Genomic DNA, 16207 nt, shown 5'->3' with positions numbered 1-16207 from the left:
AAAAAAAAAAAGCAAAGAATCATTTTTACTTCAAAGCCATTTTCTCGCTACTATTCACTAGTAGCCAGAAACAGGCAAACTATCTTTGTTTTACTAGAATTCCTTTAAGTATTTCATAAGTTGAATTTAATGTAGTGATCAAGTGAATTAAGTGTTATTATAAGGAAGGATTTTTTTGATAAGCTCTAAGAGTTTGAGAGTATTGTGGCTTTAAGAGTGTCAGATACCATTGCTATTTGCAAATCTTAGGAGGGACTGTTAGTTCGGTGTGCTAGAACCTGTTGTAATGAAGCATGGGACCAAGAATAATAGACTACAGTGAGAGAAACAGACTGTTCAGGGGGGAATAAATTTGTTTACTTCCCCTGATAAACCTGCATTATGAAGCTTATGTTCTGCTATAAAAGGAAATTTGATTGAACACTACTTTTTTCTCATCACAAAATTACCAAGGTTGTTGCTAAGAGATTTCAGTATTCAATGATTATATTTAAGGATATATCCAAGTATTTAAAATAAGCCCCAAGCCAATATTTTCAAGAATATTCCTTTCCTTGATTTTCAAAAATGAATATAAGACTGGGTTCACTATTTTAAAAAGAAGCTAATGATTGGTTCTGTTAAATTGGCCACATGACTATGTTTACATTGTTCTATTTCTTTTTTGCTCAGGAAAATTATAGGATATTTTTCTTTTGCCAAAGCAGACACAGAATGTGTGCAGCTCTCTTCCCATTGCCAAACTAGATGCCAAGGGCTAAAGATCAGTAGAGACGTGCACAAGGAACCGCCTCACCCCTGATCTAGACCAGGAGGCACTGCCGTTGTTCCCTGGGCACTTTTCACCGCACTTTCCAACAGCTCACAGGACTTCCCTCCTTCATGAGAGTAGAGTCATAGGGCTTCAAAGAGATTCGTTTTTTAAAATAATTTAATTTTGGCTATTGAAGAACTAAGTTAAGCCCTTAATTTTAAATATATATGAGAGTGGGAGATGCATAATTTTGAATTCCATAGGAAGGAATTAAGAAGCACACTCCTTTATATGCCATAACACATGTAATATTTTGTAAAAATTAACTTTTTGTTATTTTTCCCAAGCCAGCCACATTAAGGCTGAGTGTTATTGGCAGATTAAAGACTCTCACTCATTTAGACGGACTCCTCATTTCTGAAGAAGAAGCCACAGCAGCAATGAATTTTATTACTGGAACAAAGATTACTCAGGTTGGATTTCACTGTTTAATATTTCTTGTGCTGTTTAGAATACACAAGTTATATTTTCCATACCTCGCTTTGGGCAGGGAATGCCCATTTTATCCAGATTAAGAATGCTATACTTTGGCCAAAGAAGCTGCATCCTAAACATCTTTACTCTAGTTCTCTAGCTATGTACTTCTTGTGAGACATTTGAATATTAAATCCTTAATGTAATGTTTAATTTTGGATCCATTCACAATGAAGGGAAGAAACTTTTTTATTGATTAAAATATAATTAACTCCTGAAGAACAGTTTGGGATTTATCCTACCAGAAATCAAAACTTACTAAAATCCTTTAAGACAATAGCATAGAATATAAAGACCAATTATAGACACTTACACTCATGGAAACTTGATAAATTATAGAACTACCCTTACAGATCAAGGAGGATAGTCAATAAAAGGCACTGGGATATTCAAGTCCCTTGAATGAGCGAAGAATTTATTACACAAGAAACCAAGAGCATAAATATAAAAGATTGGATTTGTCTACTTTAAAAGTAATTCATCTGTTCCTTAAAGGGTACACCACAAACAAAGTGAAAAAAACATGCTACATACTAGGAAAAGAAATATGCAACACATATAACTAACAAAAGATACTATTTATATATACTGAGTGTATCAGGAAAAAGACTGCCAATCCAACAGAAAAGTAGGCAAAAGGTGCTGGAGAGGAAATCAGAGCAGCCAAATAATAGGAAAAGATGCTCCATCACATTAGTATTCAAGGAAATGAACATTGTAACCACAAGATATACTAATTTACAGCCACCACCTGGCAGAGTTTTAAAGCCTGACGATATCAAGTTTTAGCAAAAATTTGAAATAAAAGTTACAATGGTCTAACCACTTTGGTAAACAATTTGGCTTTACCAAAGAGTTAATCCTATTCCCCAGCAAGTTGTGTATACTCCAGAGAAACTCTTGCATGTATGCAGCAAGAGTCAAGAATCTTCATAACAGCAATGTGAAAAACTGAAATCAACCCCCATGTTCATTGATGGGAGAACCGATAAGGAGATACTGTATAGCCGTGACATGTGGATGAACTACGGCTATGTGCCGCAGCCTAGAAGAATGTCATCAACACAATGCTGAGCAAAAAAGCAAGTCATAGAATACATTTATATTATTCAGTTATGTAAGACTAAATGGTATATTTTTTATAGGCACAAACATAGGTCTATAAAGAAAGCAAATGAATGGTAGGTACAAAATTTGTTTGAGCATTGATTTGTTGAGCATTGATTCACATGAGGTGAGTCATGGCTCTGGAGGGGAAGGAGATGAAAAGGATTAGGCTGGGGCACACAGGGAGCTTCCAGGATGGGAGAAATATTCTAGCTCTGAAACTTGTTTAATGAATGGATTATATGGGTGTTTGTATTACAGTAATCTTTTCATAGTTTTATAACTATTTTTTGTAATGGTCTGCTAAAACAAAAAGAGTGAAATGTATCTAGATATTGAGAATATTTTAAGGCAAAGAAAATGTCATATTTTAAAATTATTCATTGGGCCACTCATCTAGGAGAAGGTACTTTTAACTATATATAAATGAACTTCTATATTCCATTTTCTTTATTCATGATGTGTTTTTTATTTTATTAGTTATCACTCTTACAGCATTCTAGTACTAAAGAGGAGAGACCACGGATACTTAGCATATGGTCTTCTGCCAAAATTCTGACACAGATTTCAAAGTTGGGACCACATTTACATCTGAATGGAAACTGGTACTTGAAGGTAAAAACTAATTCTATTTAACTAACTTAAAAGCTTAATTTAAATTGATTTTTAGTCAACTTTGGTCCATGTATTTTAAAGAGGGCATAGATAGGTAAGAAGCAGAAAACTGGAAGAGCCAAATTGAAATTAAACAGGGAGGTCAAGTCATGAGTGGTAATGTCATGGGGACTAGGCCTTAATGGTGGTCACCAAAGAACTGGAGATTTAGGGTAAATGTACACTACAAGACCAGAGGGTAGATTTTGATAATAAATCAAAATAAACTAGCAAACTTTAAAGCACAGAACGAGAGATCAAGCCAAAAGTTTGGGTGACAAGGTAAAAGGAATCAAGAATCCTGACATGACACTAGGGGAACTGGCCACAATTCAGCCAAGGATAAGGGAAAGAGTTATGGAGTACCAACAGCTACTTTTGCTGCACAGAGCACCCTTATGCCTCTTGCTAAATCTCAAAACTGGGTTAAGAGAAGCTGACCCTTGAAAATGGAAGATATCAATGGCATTAATTTATTACCAGATATAAAGACATTTAGCTGTGATTCACGCCCAGTGACAGATCTGCCTGACCCCACAGCAAGTTCTGGAATTAGAATGGCCCTTTAAATTTGTCCCAAGTCGGGCTGAAATGGCCAGGTCTTTGTATCACTCCATCATTGGATTTGAGCCAACCTGGAAAGGAGCATGACCTTGGGCAAGGCAGCGTTCTGCAGCGGAGGCTGTCCCTGAAGGAGTCTGCTTACAACACTCCCAGCAGCTGGGACAACTCTTTCACTGCAGTGGAAATCTGGCACAGCACAGTGTCCACAAATCCATATAAGTCCCTCTTGAGGTTATAATCTTGTCAAATTTTACCCTTTTGTAAGCTTCACCATGTCTTTCGTTCCTGAAGGAATTATTTTTCTTTTTTTTTAAGTTTATTTATTTTGAGAGAGAAAGAGTGAGCAGGGGAGGGTCGGAGCAGAGAGACAGAGAGAGAGAGAGAGAGAGAGAGAGCAATTCTCAAGCAATGTAGAGCCCAATGCGGGGCTCGAACTCAGGAACTATGAGATCACGACCTAAGCAGACGTCAGACACTTAATAGGCTGAACCACCCAGGTGCCCCTGAGCCTCTGAAGGATTTCCTTTGCTGTTACTTACCACATTTGAATGATTTCGTTAGCCTTTTTGTAACATTGAATTTATTGATACTGATTCAGAAGTAACATAAATTGTGAATTATTCTACAGATAACTGCTTTAAATTTAGATGGGCAACATCTCTTTGAAATCACAAATTTAGAAAAACTGGAAAATTTGAAATGGGCATCATTCAGCAACAATAATCTCACTAAAATGGAAGGCTTGGAATCCTGTATTAACTTGGAAGAGCTCACATTAGATGGAAACTGTATCTCAAAGATAGAAGGTATCTAAGAATTTTAAAATCTTAAAATATGAATGTTTAATTAACAAGAGCCAAAAGGGAATGACATGGAGGACAGAATTTTTGAGGAGAAAGATGTCTAGAGGAGTTCCAAGAAGGTTTGGGGCAGAGTGTTCCGAACACCTACCAGTGGGATCTGTGACCAGTGTCTGTAATGAGCCCAGCTAGCTGACTTTCAGCTCTCACTTCCCTCTCCTCTCCTCTATCCCAGTGTTCACCGCCTATTACCAAACCTAGCACATTACAAACTAAGCAGTAATTAGTATCTGAGTGGCGAGAATGAACGAATGAATGAGGTGTGCTTTTGAAAAAGATAAAGCAGTACAGTTGGTTTTTCAAAGTATGGAATTAAGATTACATTTAGAAATTTGAAGACTTCAACAAAAATAAAAACTACTCACTGGAGGTTGAAAATTATCAAATGTACTCTATGACCTTTTATAGGGATCCACATAAAGTACAAGGAAGCAGCTTTACTAATGTCAGGGATGCACACACACACCAATACAAACATTTATCTGGCTATATAATACTTCTGTGTGTACATTTTCCTAACAAGGATGTCCTTGTCAAGGAGCAGAAGTAAGAATTGGAAATCATGGCTAGAAAAGAGACTTAACTTATACTTTATTCACTTCTGAATTCCTGGATTATTTTTAGCACATGTGTGTACTTTTCCATAAAGTAGAAAATTCTATTTCAAAAAGTTACATATGCAAAAGCATGTATTAGATATCCTTAAAAACAGCATGTATAATATTTATTATATTTTATTTTGATGGCTCCTAATAATCTGCTTCTAAAACTTGCTTGATCATAAAAATCACTTGGGATACTTATTGAATATATAGATTCACATGCTTCTCCTTTGTAGATTTCAATTCAGTAAATCTGGGGGTAGCTCAGATACCTCTCTTTAGAACCATCACTAGTCTCTTCCATTCTCATAAAATAGGGGTTAGTTTTGCTTTGTATGTGTAACTGAGACTTGTTTCCAGTTTCCTTTTTATTTCCACTGAAGGGAAGAATCCTACAAATTACATTTTTCTTATTACCCACTTTTTAGAGATGATAGTTTTACCTCACTAAGCTTTAACAATTATTTCTCTTCTTTTTTTCCAGACACAGATAAGTTTAATATCCATCTAAGGATTCGTGCTCTGATAATTTTATCCTAACTTGCCCTAAATTGATTTACTCTCAGAATTGCATAGTCCCATGATGAAGGCTGGTGTGAAGGCCAGCATGGATAAAATGTCCTGAGAACCAATTATTTGCCAAAACTTGTAACTGATGTTTTTCAAATTCGATTCCATTTAATTCCATAACCCCTTAGAGGTAGATTTAAGTATGTCCTTTTTATGGATGAGGAAAATGAGGCACAGAGGATACACAGTTTTATATAATATACTTACGATCCCAAATCTAGTTTGAAATACTATTTGAATACATTTGAAACCAACTCTGACTCCAAAGTTCTCATCTTTCAACTTGCACTATCCTACCTGCAAAATACCTACAATACATCGTGTACTTAGGGGTTAGATTGTGGTAAGAGGTGGCATTTTCTCAAGTTCTGTCTTAAAGTAGTGTTAAGCATGTAAAGGTAGAATTAGGCCAAGTGGTTCTTTTTAATACAAATGATACCACAATGAGGAATACTTTCCGAAGTGTTGTATATACTTCCTTACCTTTAATGCTTTAAAATAGGGAGCTGGTGATGATTTTGAGCTTTGTGTTATTGTGATGGTGAAAATCTTAATTATATAATTTGAAGGTTATTTAAAAGTGAAATTCAATATTTCCTACATAATACTTTCCCTTAACATCTAAGAAGACTGAGTCTACATAGAAATCCAAAATTGGAATTTAATGTATTAGCTGAGACTTTATACACATTATATCCTTCTTAAAAGTTAAAACAATGATAGTTAATACTATAGAGTCTGTAAAGAAAAAGAGTAAAATGGCCAGCCAGTTAATTTTTAAACTAACTTTTCAGTGCAATCTGAATTATTTCTTGAATGTGCTTGCTTTTCTAGGCATTTCCAAGCTGACTAAATTAACCCGTCTCAGCATAAATAATAATCTTCTCAATGGTCTGGAAAAACATATTTTTGATAACATGCTTCATCTTCACTCCCTTTCTCTTGAGAATAACAGAATTACTTCATTGAGTGGTTTACAAAAAGCTTTTACTCTAATTGAATTATACATAAGCAATAACTATATTGCTCTCAATCAGGAGATCTATAATTTAAAGGTGACTATCTCTGGTGGTAATGTTTTTGTTTTTTAAAGTATGTATTGTTTCTTTATATTATGAGCATAATGCATGTTCAGTGTATAGGATTTGGAAAATAGAGAGAAAAAGATAAAGAAAATAAAAATAAAAAACAAGGTTTACTGAAATGTATTTGCATTTAATTTATGCATACATAAAAACATATGTATATGTAACCATATACATATGTTTTACCCGAGTTGGTAACCTACTAGGGCAGTTTTTTTTAGTACTCAAATAAAATACCCAAGCCCCATCCCTTCTAACTAGTACCTTCTTCAGTATTTCCAAGGATTCCTCAACCTGGTTGGGGAGTAAGGGTCTTTAACATTTCCTGTTCTCAGAGAATTCTTGATTACTTCTCACTTTTTTACTGCTTCTGACTGGAAAGTCCAACTCTTTCTGGCCAACTTCACCCCAGCTTTGTCCTCTTTAACTCTCTCAAAGAAACGCTTACTATATAACTGAAGTTTTGAAGGCTTTACTGGAGATTTGAATAAAACGGAGGTTTACTACAGCATATAAAAGGAATTCACTTCAAATGCGCTGTGTGACTTAACTGTTTCTAAAGTTCAATGGCCATTTCCTACCACTGGGACTCTCACAATGTCCTCTTTCCTTCTGCTGATTACTATATTGCTAGGACTTTATGTCCTACCCAAAACTTCTATCTGTTTCCTATCTTTCCTTACTTTCAGGCTTCTCCCCATCCCTCTCCACAAATATAACTACTTCTTCTGAGCTGCAGAGGCAACCTCGTCAACGGTAGCAGCAACAATATAAACCATTTTACATTGTGATGCAGAGTAGTATTACTCCCACCTGTCTTAACCGCTCCCAACCACCTTTACTCTGGGCCCTTCCTGCACAACAGACACATCAAAATGTTCTAATAAGAACACATTTTCCCTTGAGATGAATTCTGCTACTCTCTCAGAAGACAGAAGCAGATGGGTTTTATCCCTTACCATCAAAAGGCAGTATTTTTCATTCCTACTATGTCTGTATGCACACACGCATACCACTTAATAGGCCATTTTTCCATAAACAAAGTATATTGTTTAAACTTAGAAAAGTTCCCTCCAAGTCTTTACCACTGATAGATAATAGATTTAGCAGCATGTACTAAAAGAAAGAGATTCTGATCATCTAAGACATACCGCTGAAATATTGTACAAAGTTAGAACTTACTGGTCTGAAAGGATAACTCTTGCAATAAAACGTATACTTAAAAGCACTGTAATCACTATGAAATGATAGAGTAATTCGAATATTAAAATTCAAGGATAATTAAACTCTTAAAGGGAAAGAATCTTGCTAGAGTAATACATATATATGGGGGAAAGATAGAGATAGAGATACATAGATATATCTTTAAATGTATGTGTTTTTATTACCCAGGGTTTATGCAACCTGGTCATTCTCAACATATATGGAAACATTATTGTATGGAATCAAGAAAACTACCGGTTGTTTGTAATATTTCACCTTCCAGAACTGAAAGCTTTGGATGGAATCGCCATTGTAGGTTGTTTTTATGACTCAGCATTTGGTCCAGACTGCATATTTATATACCCATAGGCCATCATCATTTTGAACATCGCCTTATCACTAGTATGAAACCCAAACTTAGGTCTCTAAAGCACATTTTTGATCTGCGTTTTAAAACATTCTCCTTTAGCCAGTTTTTAACATTCTCCTTTAGCCGGTTTTTTTCTAAATTGAGATGGCAGGAAAGGGAAGATACTGCTTTCATTTGCACCCATTGAATTTGATGCCTGATAAAAATAAAGAGTATGGGGCAGGATAGAAAAATCTGTTCTGGAGCTCTACCATTCCCTTGGGCCTAAAAATAGCTTCCGTTTTCCTAGAAAAATACCGTTGTTAATATTTAAGCAAAATATATTTGAACAAAAAACTGGTATGTCAGTGTTATTAGTAAACTTAAGTAAGGCAATATTGATGTCAGGTGGAAGGTACAAGTCCAAGTTCCCCCAAATGGCCTCTGTTGACAACCTGAAGGTATGTGCTTTATCTACTGCTTAGCTCACACTCCCCATTGGCCTCCACTGTCTCATGAATGCTCTGCCATCATTACTGTGTAGAAGAGGAACAGGGTCCCCAAATATTCTCTAGTAACACTTGTGAGGGGGGCGCATCTGCTGGGAGAGGATGACGATCCAGGCCACTTGCTCAGCAGGGGGATGACAGAGAGGTGCCTTATTACAGTAGGGCAAGAATGGAAGTCTGTGCTCCCCTCTGCTTTTACAGGTGTAGATGGAACCACAATTTATGCCATGGGGTTTGGCTGGAGTAGACCCATTCTTGTCTAAAAGGCTTCTGGCTTGTTAGGCTTCCCCTTTCTTAGTCTTTCGACTATAGAGAACAGACATTTATGTGAATTTTTGTTTTCTCTGGCTGGCATTTCTGGGTTTCTGTTTCTCCAGCACCTAGTCCCACATATAGGAGGCAAAAACAAAACCAAGATGTAATCTTGTTTTTCCTTTACTCTCACACTTCCCCCACACTCACAACACTTCTGACAGCAAATGTGTGGGTTTTCCACATACAAGCAATTCTCTGAATTCTGACACTATGCACCTTAAGATAGGATCAGATCCCACAGGTTAAGGGCTCAGTCCCCCAGCGCTGCCCCCACCCTCACTTCAGACACCAATTACAAGTCCAGGTTGCCATCTATGCTTCTGACTAACCAGCTATAAATAGGAAGTTCCCATCACCCTCTCCTTGGGTTTTATTAATTTGCTAGAGCACGGCACAGAACTCAGGGAAAAAAAGCTTACTAGATGACTGATTTGTTATAGAAGGACATAACTCAGGAACAACCAGATAGAAGAGATGCAGAGGGCAAGGTAGATAGGCGGGGGCAGAGAGCTTCCGTGCTCTCTCTGAACACACCACTTCCCAGCACCTCCACGTGTTCACCAACCTGGAAGCTTTCTGAGGCCCCTCCATTGGGGTTTTTATGGAGGCTCTACTATGTAGGCACGGCTGATTAAGTCATTGCCATTGGTGACAGATTCAACCTCTAGTCCTTTTCCCTTCCCACAGGTCAGAGAGTGAGACTGAAAGTTCCAACCCTCTAATTATAGTTGGCTCCCCTGGAAAACAGCCCCCATCCTTAGGGACTTTCAAAAAGATACCCTTTAACATGAACTCAGGCATGGTTGAAAGGAGCTTGTGGGTAAAACAAGACATTGCTTTCACCTTTATGACACTGGAGCTATTCAGGAACTGATGTCAGGAAACCAAATATTATAGCAAAATATGCCACTATGTCTCATATAGGAAATTACAAGGGTTTTAGGAGCTATTTGCCTAGAACAGTGGATGAAGATCATATATATATATTTGTTATTATATATTTCTTAAGTTTATTTATTTATTTTGAGAGAGAGAGAGAGAGAGAGAGAGAATCACAATTGCCTCCATGCTCAGTGCAGAGCCCCACATGGGGCTTGATCCCACAAACTGTGAGATCAAAACCTGAGCTGAAACCAAGAGTTGGACCCTCAACCAACTGAGGCACCCAGGCGCCTCTATATTTGTTACTATAAATCACATTATCATAGTCCATTCCCTGGCTCTTGATCACATCCTTTATAGCAAAATTATCACAAAATTCAAAAGATACTATCATATTACTATAATCTCATTCAGTCATTATCCAGTCCATAATCATGTGGAAATGTCTCCCAGGGTGAAGGCACTGAGATTTGCAAGCTTTCATCAGAGACCTTTTCAGATTTCAGAAGCAGGAGTGGTATCAGAAAACACAGCTTGCCCCTTTCAGGCATCTGAATTAATTAATTAAGAGACAATATCAGGGTACCTGGGTGGTGCAGTTGGTTGAGCATCAGACTCATGATTTTGGCTCAGGTCATGATCTTGTCATTCATGGGATCATTCTCTGTGCTAACAGCATGGAGTCTGCTTGGGATTCTCTCTCTCCCTTTCTCTCTGCCTCTCCCTAGCTCACATGCTGTCTCTCTCTCCCTCTCTCTCAAAATAAATAAACGTTTTTAAAAAAGAGAGAATATCATCTCTTGCTCTGAGCCTCTTTTGAAGTATTAATGTAACATTGGATTTCCCTCATTGTATAACTTATTTATTAATTTTTTCCCTATAACTACTATTTCTCCTTTTCTCCATTTATACCCAAACATTTCCACCCTTCCAAAGGTGCTGGTCTGGATTGCAGACGACAATACTAGTTTAGCAAGTGCCTCCCCCTCATTCAGATCGGGGGAGATTATACAGGTGCAGGACTGATGAGCTATTTTTTGCCCTCAGACAATACAGCTAACATTCACTGTTAACCCCAACTTTGCCAGATGGAGTGAAGACAAAACCCATTCCCATCAGGCCTGTAAGAGTTCTGACATGAGGTTTAAAAAACATAGTTTCTTGCTTAGGAATCATCCTTCTTTCTAGCCATGGACCCTGCTCAAGTAGGAAACAAAAGCCAAGGTGATGTCGGGAAGAATAAAAAGGATAGTGGAATACAAGCATCGCCTTCCCTTAGCAAGAATTGCATCGTCATAACAGCATCCTTCCCCAGAGACACCAGAAACATAGAGAAATCTATGCAGTGGGAACATTCCTTTAGCCGCACTCATGTTCACACTGAGTGTGAGCACTCTCATGAAGGCATGTGAACCAGCCCTTCATGCTTTCATCTTCCCGCTTTAGACAACTGAGGTTTTAACTGCCCATTCCAATTCTCTATCAAATTATTACTCGAGTACGGTATCTTACTGCCCACGGTTGGACATTATGAGCTGTCAAGTGTGCTCCTTCGTCTGAAGAAAGAACAGTCAGCTGTGTAAATTAGCATGATCTCTTCTGTCTCTGTTCTTTTACAGCTCTCAGAGTATTTGCATTTACCACTGGGTAAGCAAAACCTAGTCCAGAGTCAGTATCTATTTCTGTCAAGGCTTTTTTTGTAGCTCCCTAGGGTTACAAGAATAAGTCTGACCTGCCAGGTTTGTTCAAGGTCTTCCCGCCAGGGAAATCTGCCACATGGTCATCTGCAGTAGCTGTCCCTTTTGCTGGCAGACAAAACGGTTCTTACTGGTATTCTGTGCCTCAGAGGGTGCAAGAGAAACATGGCTATATTCAACCCATCTCCACATTGCTGCAGACCCCCAGTATTCGAATATTCACCTATTTCGCAAACCCAGGTGGCCACTTTAAATGAGCATATGGGGGGATATCTGCTTGTCAAATCCAATCGCCTTTCAAACCTGGAAGGGAGTTCTGATGGGCATCAGTGTGTCCTACTTTAATGTATTCCTCAAATTTCCATAGGGCCATGCCCCATATGGGCATCTTTTAATAGGCCAGTTTTCCATTGCTCTTCTGCTTCACCATATGGCCAGTCCAGGAACAGTGGATAAAGGCCAAATATATATTTCTTATGATAAATCACAACAATAGACCAGCAGACTCACCACAGCATCATTCCTCAGGTCCAACGTCCCTAGCTGGTCTGCCTTCTTCTCTGCACCTTTCAGTCTTCTTATATTTATTTTATATATAATGTATAGGAGTTTTCGCTGTATTTAGTAGGAGGAATAGGGAGAAATGAGTCCACTCCATTTTGACCTAAAACCAAAGAATTAATGTCATTTAGTCATCTGTAAGAGAAGACATCACTTTCTAAATGTCCTTCCTTATATATAGGAACCACCAGAGACTGAGTGTGCAAAGGACTTGTTTGGTGGCAGACTTACCTCTGACATGATTGCAGAACGACAAGGACATTCAAACTTCACCCAAATGCAAGAACTCAACTGGACTTCATCATCCATCAGGTGCAATCATTTTATTATATGCTTCTTGATATCATAATTAAATATGCAATTATTGTAATTATCTAAGTAAGGTTTCTGTTCATATTATCCAAATATAACCAGTAATTCAGAAAATCATCTTCCCTACTTCAAAATCTCAGGCTAATTTCACCACTCACTGAAGTGCATTATCACACACTATGATTTAAAATGTCAGCAATTTAAGAGCTTCTATTTCTTTCTTCCCTAATAACCAAGCTTTAAAATTAGAATATTTTCTAATTTAAAAATTTTAAAATTTGCTCCTCACATAGGACTTTACCTCAGTGAAATCTGACTTCTACTGCTACCATTCTTCTGATGCTCTTTTTCTCACTGTCCTCCTGGCAAATAAATCTTTTCTCTCCTCTCTTTTCCTTATTCTGCACTCTTTACAGACAGACATCATTAGCCATAGTTTTAATTTATGATGATGATCCTTTAAGTTTAGCCAAAACCTCAGCTCTTTACTTGAAAATTCAGTTGCTCTTTAGATACCATCTATGAGACAATATCGACCTGTTGTTCCCTGAACCAAAAATCTAAAGGTCATTTCTCTCTCCTTTGTCCTCGTTTGTAATTGATCACCACACTCTACAGTATACATATTATAAGTATGTCTCATAATTCCCCTCTTCTTTCTATAGTCACTACCTTTGGCCTAGGTTGGGAAATGAACTATTTTAGAAACTCTATTGATGATAGTTTTGGTTTTTCTGTCTTATATAACTTTTCCTGCAAACCCATACCTCCTTCTAAGATGCAAGTTTTATCAGATCACTTCCCTTCTCAACATTGTTCAGTGGCTTTCCACTGTCTGCAGTAAAATATAAAATACCTTTGTATGGCATAGAAGACTCTTTCTATATCTATCTCTTGTAACCCTTACCTTTACTGCCCACTACTCTTTATTTACTCCAGAAATTCTAAAATATTTTAGTCTTTAGTCTTAATTACAAGATTCTGTTTCATGTTTCTGCCTTTGCTTATGCTTGTTCCACTAGGTGGAACTCTTTTTCTAATTTGCCTGATAAATACTTATAAATTTTCCAAGGCTCATTTTAAGGTCTTTCTCCACTGTGAAGTCATTACTGACTTCCTCAGCTAGGTATTTTTTCCCCTAATATTCCATTACATCTAATTCTATCATTTTTTTAATTTTAATTTTTCTGGATCCCATTTCTTGAGGCCAGAGACAATATCTTCTCATATTTGTTGTAGCTTTTCCAAATACATTGTCTGCACTTAGAAAATACTAATTAAAATATGTTGAATGAATGCCTTATTAATGGATAAAAGTATATCATAATTATAACTACAGGTTTTAGGATTTGTTTTTAAAAAGTAGTTAGGGTAAGATACTTTAGCTTTATACTCTTCTCTATCATGACTCAAAGGACCAGGAAAGCCACGCACTAGGAATCTAAACATTGTTTTTAACCACCAAAGCATTCTTACAGGTGGAATGCCATAAAAGTTTTCGGGAGATTGCGTAGAAAACTCTTTTTTTAAAGACCTCACCTGCTTTCTTCCCCTTTTCTTTCCCATCTCTAACCTCTTCCTCAAATTTCAGAAATAATGTGTTTCACATATATCCTCTGCAGTTTATAACCTGAAAATCTTTGATTTACTATATCAACTTCACTACAATTTCATGAACATGTATCTAAATGTATAAAGAAATAGAGATGTTTATTTTAAAAGCTTCTTTTGTGATAGTGCTATGTTTATGTGGTAATAGACATGGGTTTTAAAGCATTCAAATTCTGTGTCATTTTCTTACATAAATGTCCAAAAAACATATATTTATCCAATTATTTGACCCATACATTTTACACTAAGGCAATTTTTTTTCATAGCACTTGTCAGATGAGGTATTTTTTAATGTTTTGGGGACTGTACATGAATGATTCACCTATCTAATTTTCCTATTACAATTATGACTGTATTTATCTAAATTCAGCACTGTGGATTTGATTCCAGTTGACCAATTTAGAAATGTATGTAATGTGAATCTACAAAACAATAATCTTACCTCATTCAGTGGATTGATCTATCTGCCTAATGTGAAGGTGAGTTACTTACTCACAGATTTTACTTTTTTCTTTCAAGTTTTCAGTGCAAGTTGTAATCTTCTTTACTTTGGATTAAAATGTATTTTATGTTATTAAAGAAGAGAAATTATTCCTAAAGTGTTTTTTTTCACCAAGTAGGAGAAAGTATTACTTTCCAAGATTAATTTGGTTGACCTCAGCTTTATGTGATTTTCTTATAAGCAGTAAATCTTACTCTGCAGTAGGAGATGGGATGGTAGGGTGCCTCTATAGTGTGGGTATGGAATAATAGTGGAGAACACTGAGGTTCTCAAAGCAGCCTTATTGCCTCTTGTCTTATAGTTTTGGCTGAGCCATCTACAAAAGTCTTTTAAACATAAGGAAATGGTTGATCTCTCCAACTAAACAATTGTTTCATCTGTATCAGGCTTGGAGAAATAAGGAGTGCAGACTGAGAACACTGAGCAGCTTTCTGGAGTCTCCATTATTTTGTTTGAAATATTGTCATTTCCTAGAAGTCATATTATAAAAAACACATTCAATGTCAAATTCAGATAATTTATGCCATTTTTAACATTGATATATTATTAAATTATAATCCAAGTTTTATCCATACCATCATAATACTTTTTAGGATGTTGATAATCTCAAACCAAAGATATTTATATATACAGCACTCATATTTAAACATCTGATTAATAAGATATTCTTCCTATAGGTCTTATGCCTCAACTATAATCATATTGAGTCAATCATGCCCAGAATAAAACCTCAGGCTCACTTGACCAACAGACAGCTCCTCTACCAGAAAGTGCCTTCCAGTGGCTATGGACAACAAGGAACTTCAAAAATAAACAGGTACTATTATTTTTTTCACAATTATAAACAATTTTGGTTGGGAGTTTAAAAAGCAATTAATCACATTAGTGATAGCAGTAGCATACATTTATCTTACTTGATACTTATTTAATAGCTATATACCACTAATAAATGTCACAAATAAAAAGATAAAAAAATAGTCCTTTGTCATTGCTTTTTCCCTGCTTCCAAAATTTTATACCCATTATATAAAAAAGAAAAAAGAAAATGAAAAAACATTGTATGTTTAATGTTTTTAAAATTTAAATACAATTCGGTTTTTTTTTTTTTTTTTGGTCCGTGTCCCTGGATAACTTTATTTTTTTTTAATTTTTTTAATTTTTTTTTATAAATAATTTATTGTCAAATTGGTTTCCATATAACACCCAGTGCTCTTCCCCACAAGTGCCCTCCTCCATTGCCACCACCTCTTTTCCCCTTCCCCCTTCCCCTTCAACCCTCAGTTTGTTTTCAGTATTCAATAGTCTCTCAGGTTTTGCATCCCTCTCTCTCTCCCCAACTCTCTTTCCCTCTTCCCCTCCCCATGGTCCTCCATTAGGTTTCTCCTGTTCTCCTGTTAGACCTATGAGTGCAAACATATGGTTTCTGTCCTTCTCTGCCTGACTTATTTCACTTAGCATGACACCCTCGAGGTCCATCCACTTTTCTACAAATGGCCAGATTTCATTCTTTCTCATTGCCATGTTGTACTCCATTGT

The 16207-nt window shown here is 36.6% G+C and overlaps 1 protein-coding gene across 1 annotated transcript in view; it reads left to right on the top strand.

The window, feature by feature from the left end:
- Positions 1-16207, top strand: part of LRRC9 (leucine rich repeat containing 9) — a 110886-nt gene that overhangs the window by 66708 nt on the left and 27971 nt on the right. The window contains exons 19-26 of the mRNA XM_029952182.1: positions 1102-1227; positions 2876-3010; positions 4242-4419; positions 6480-6700; positions 8123-8245; positions 12428-12558; positions 14540-14648; positions 15349-15488. Coding sequence (XP_029808042.1) covers positions 1102-1227; positions 2876-3010; positions 4242-4419; positions 6480-6700; positions 8123-8245; positions 12428-12558; positions 14540-14648; positions 15349-15488 — 1163 coding nt within the window. The remainder of the gene's footprint in view (positions 1-1101; positions 1228-2875; positions 3011-4241; positions 4420-6479; positions 6701-8122; positions 8246-12427; positions 12559-14539; positions 14649-15348; positions 15489-16207) is intronic.

This window comes from Suricata suricatta, chromosome 9 (genome assembly GCF_006229205.1).
Source record: "Suricata suricatta isolate VVHF042 chromosome 9, meerkat_22Aug2017_6uvM2_HiC, whole genome shotgun sequence".
Classification (NCBI taxonomy): Eukaryota; Metazoa; Chordata; class Mammalia; order Carnivora; family Herpestidae; genus Suricata; species Suricata suricatta.
This window is presented reverse-complemented; position numbering and strand designations above follow the sequence as displayed.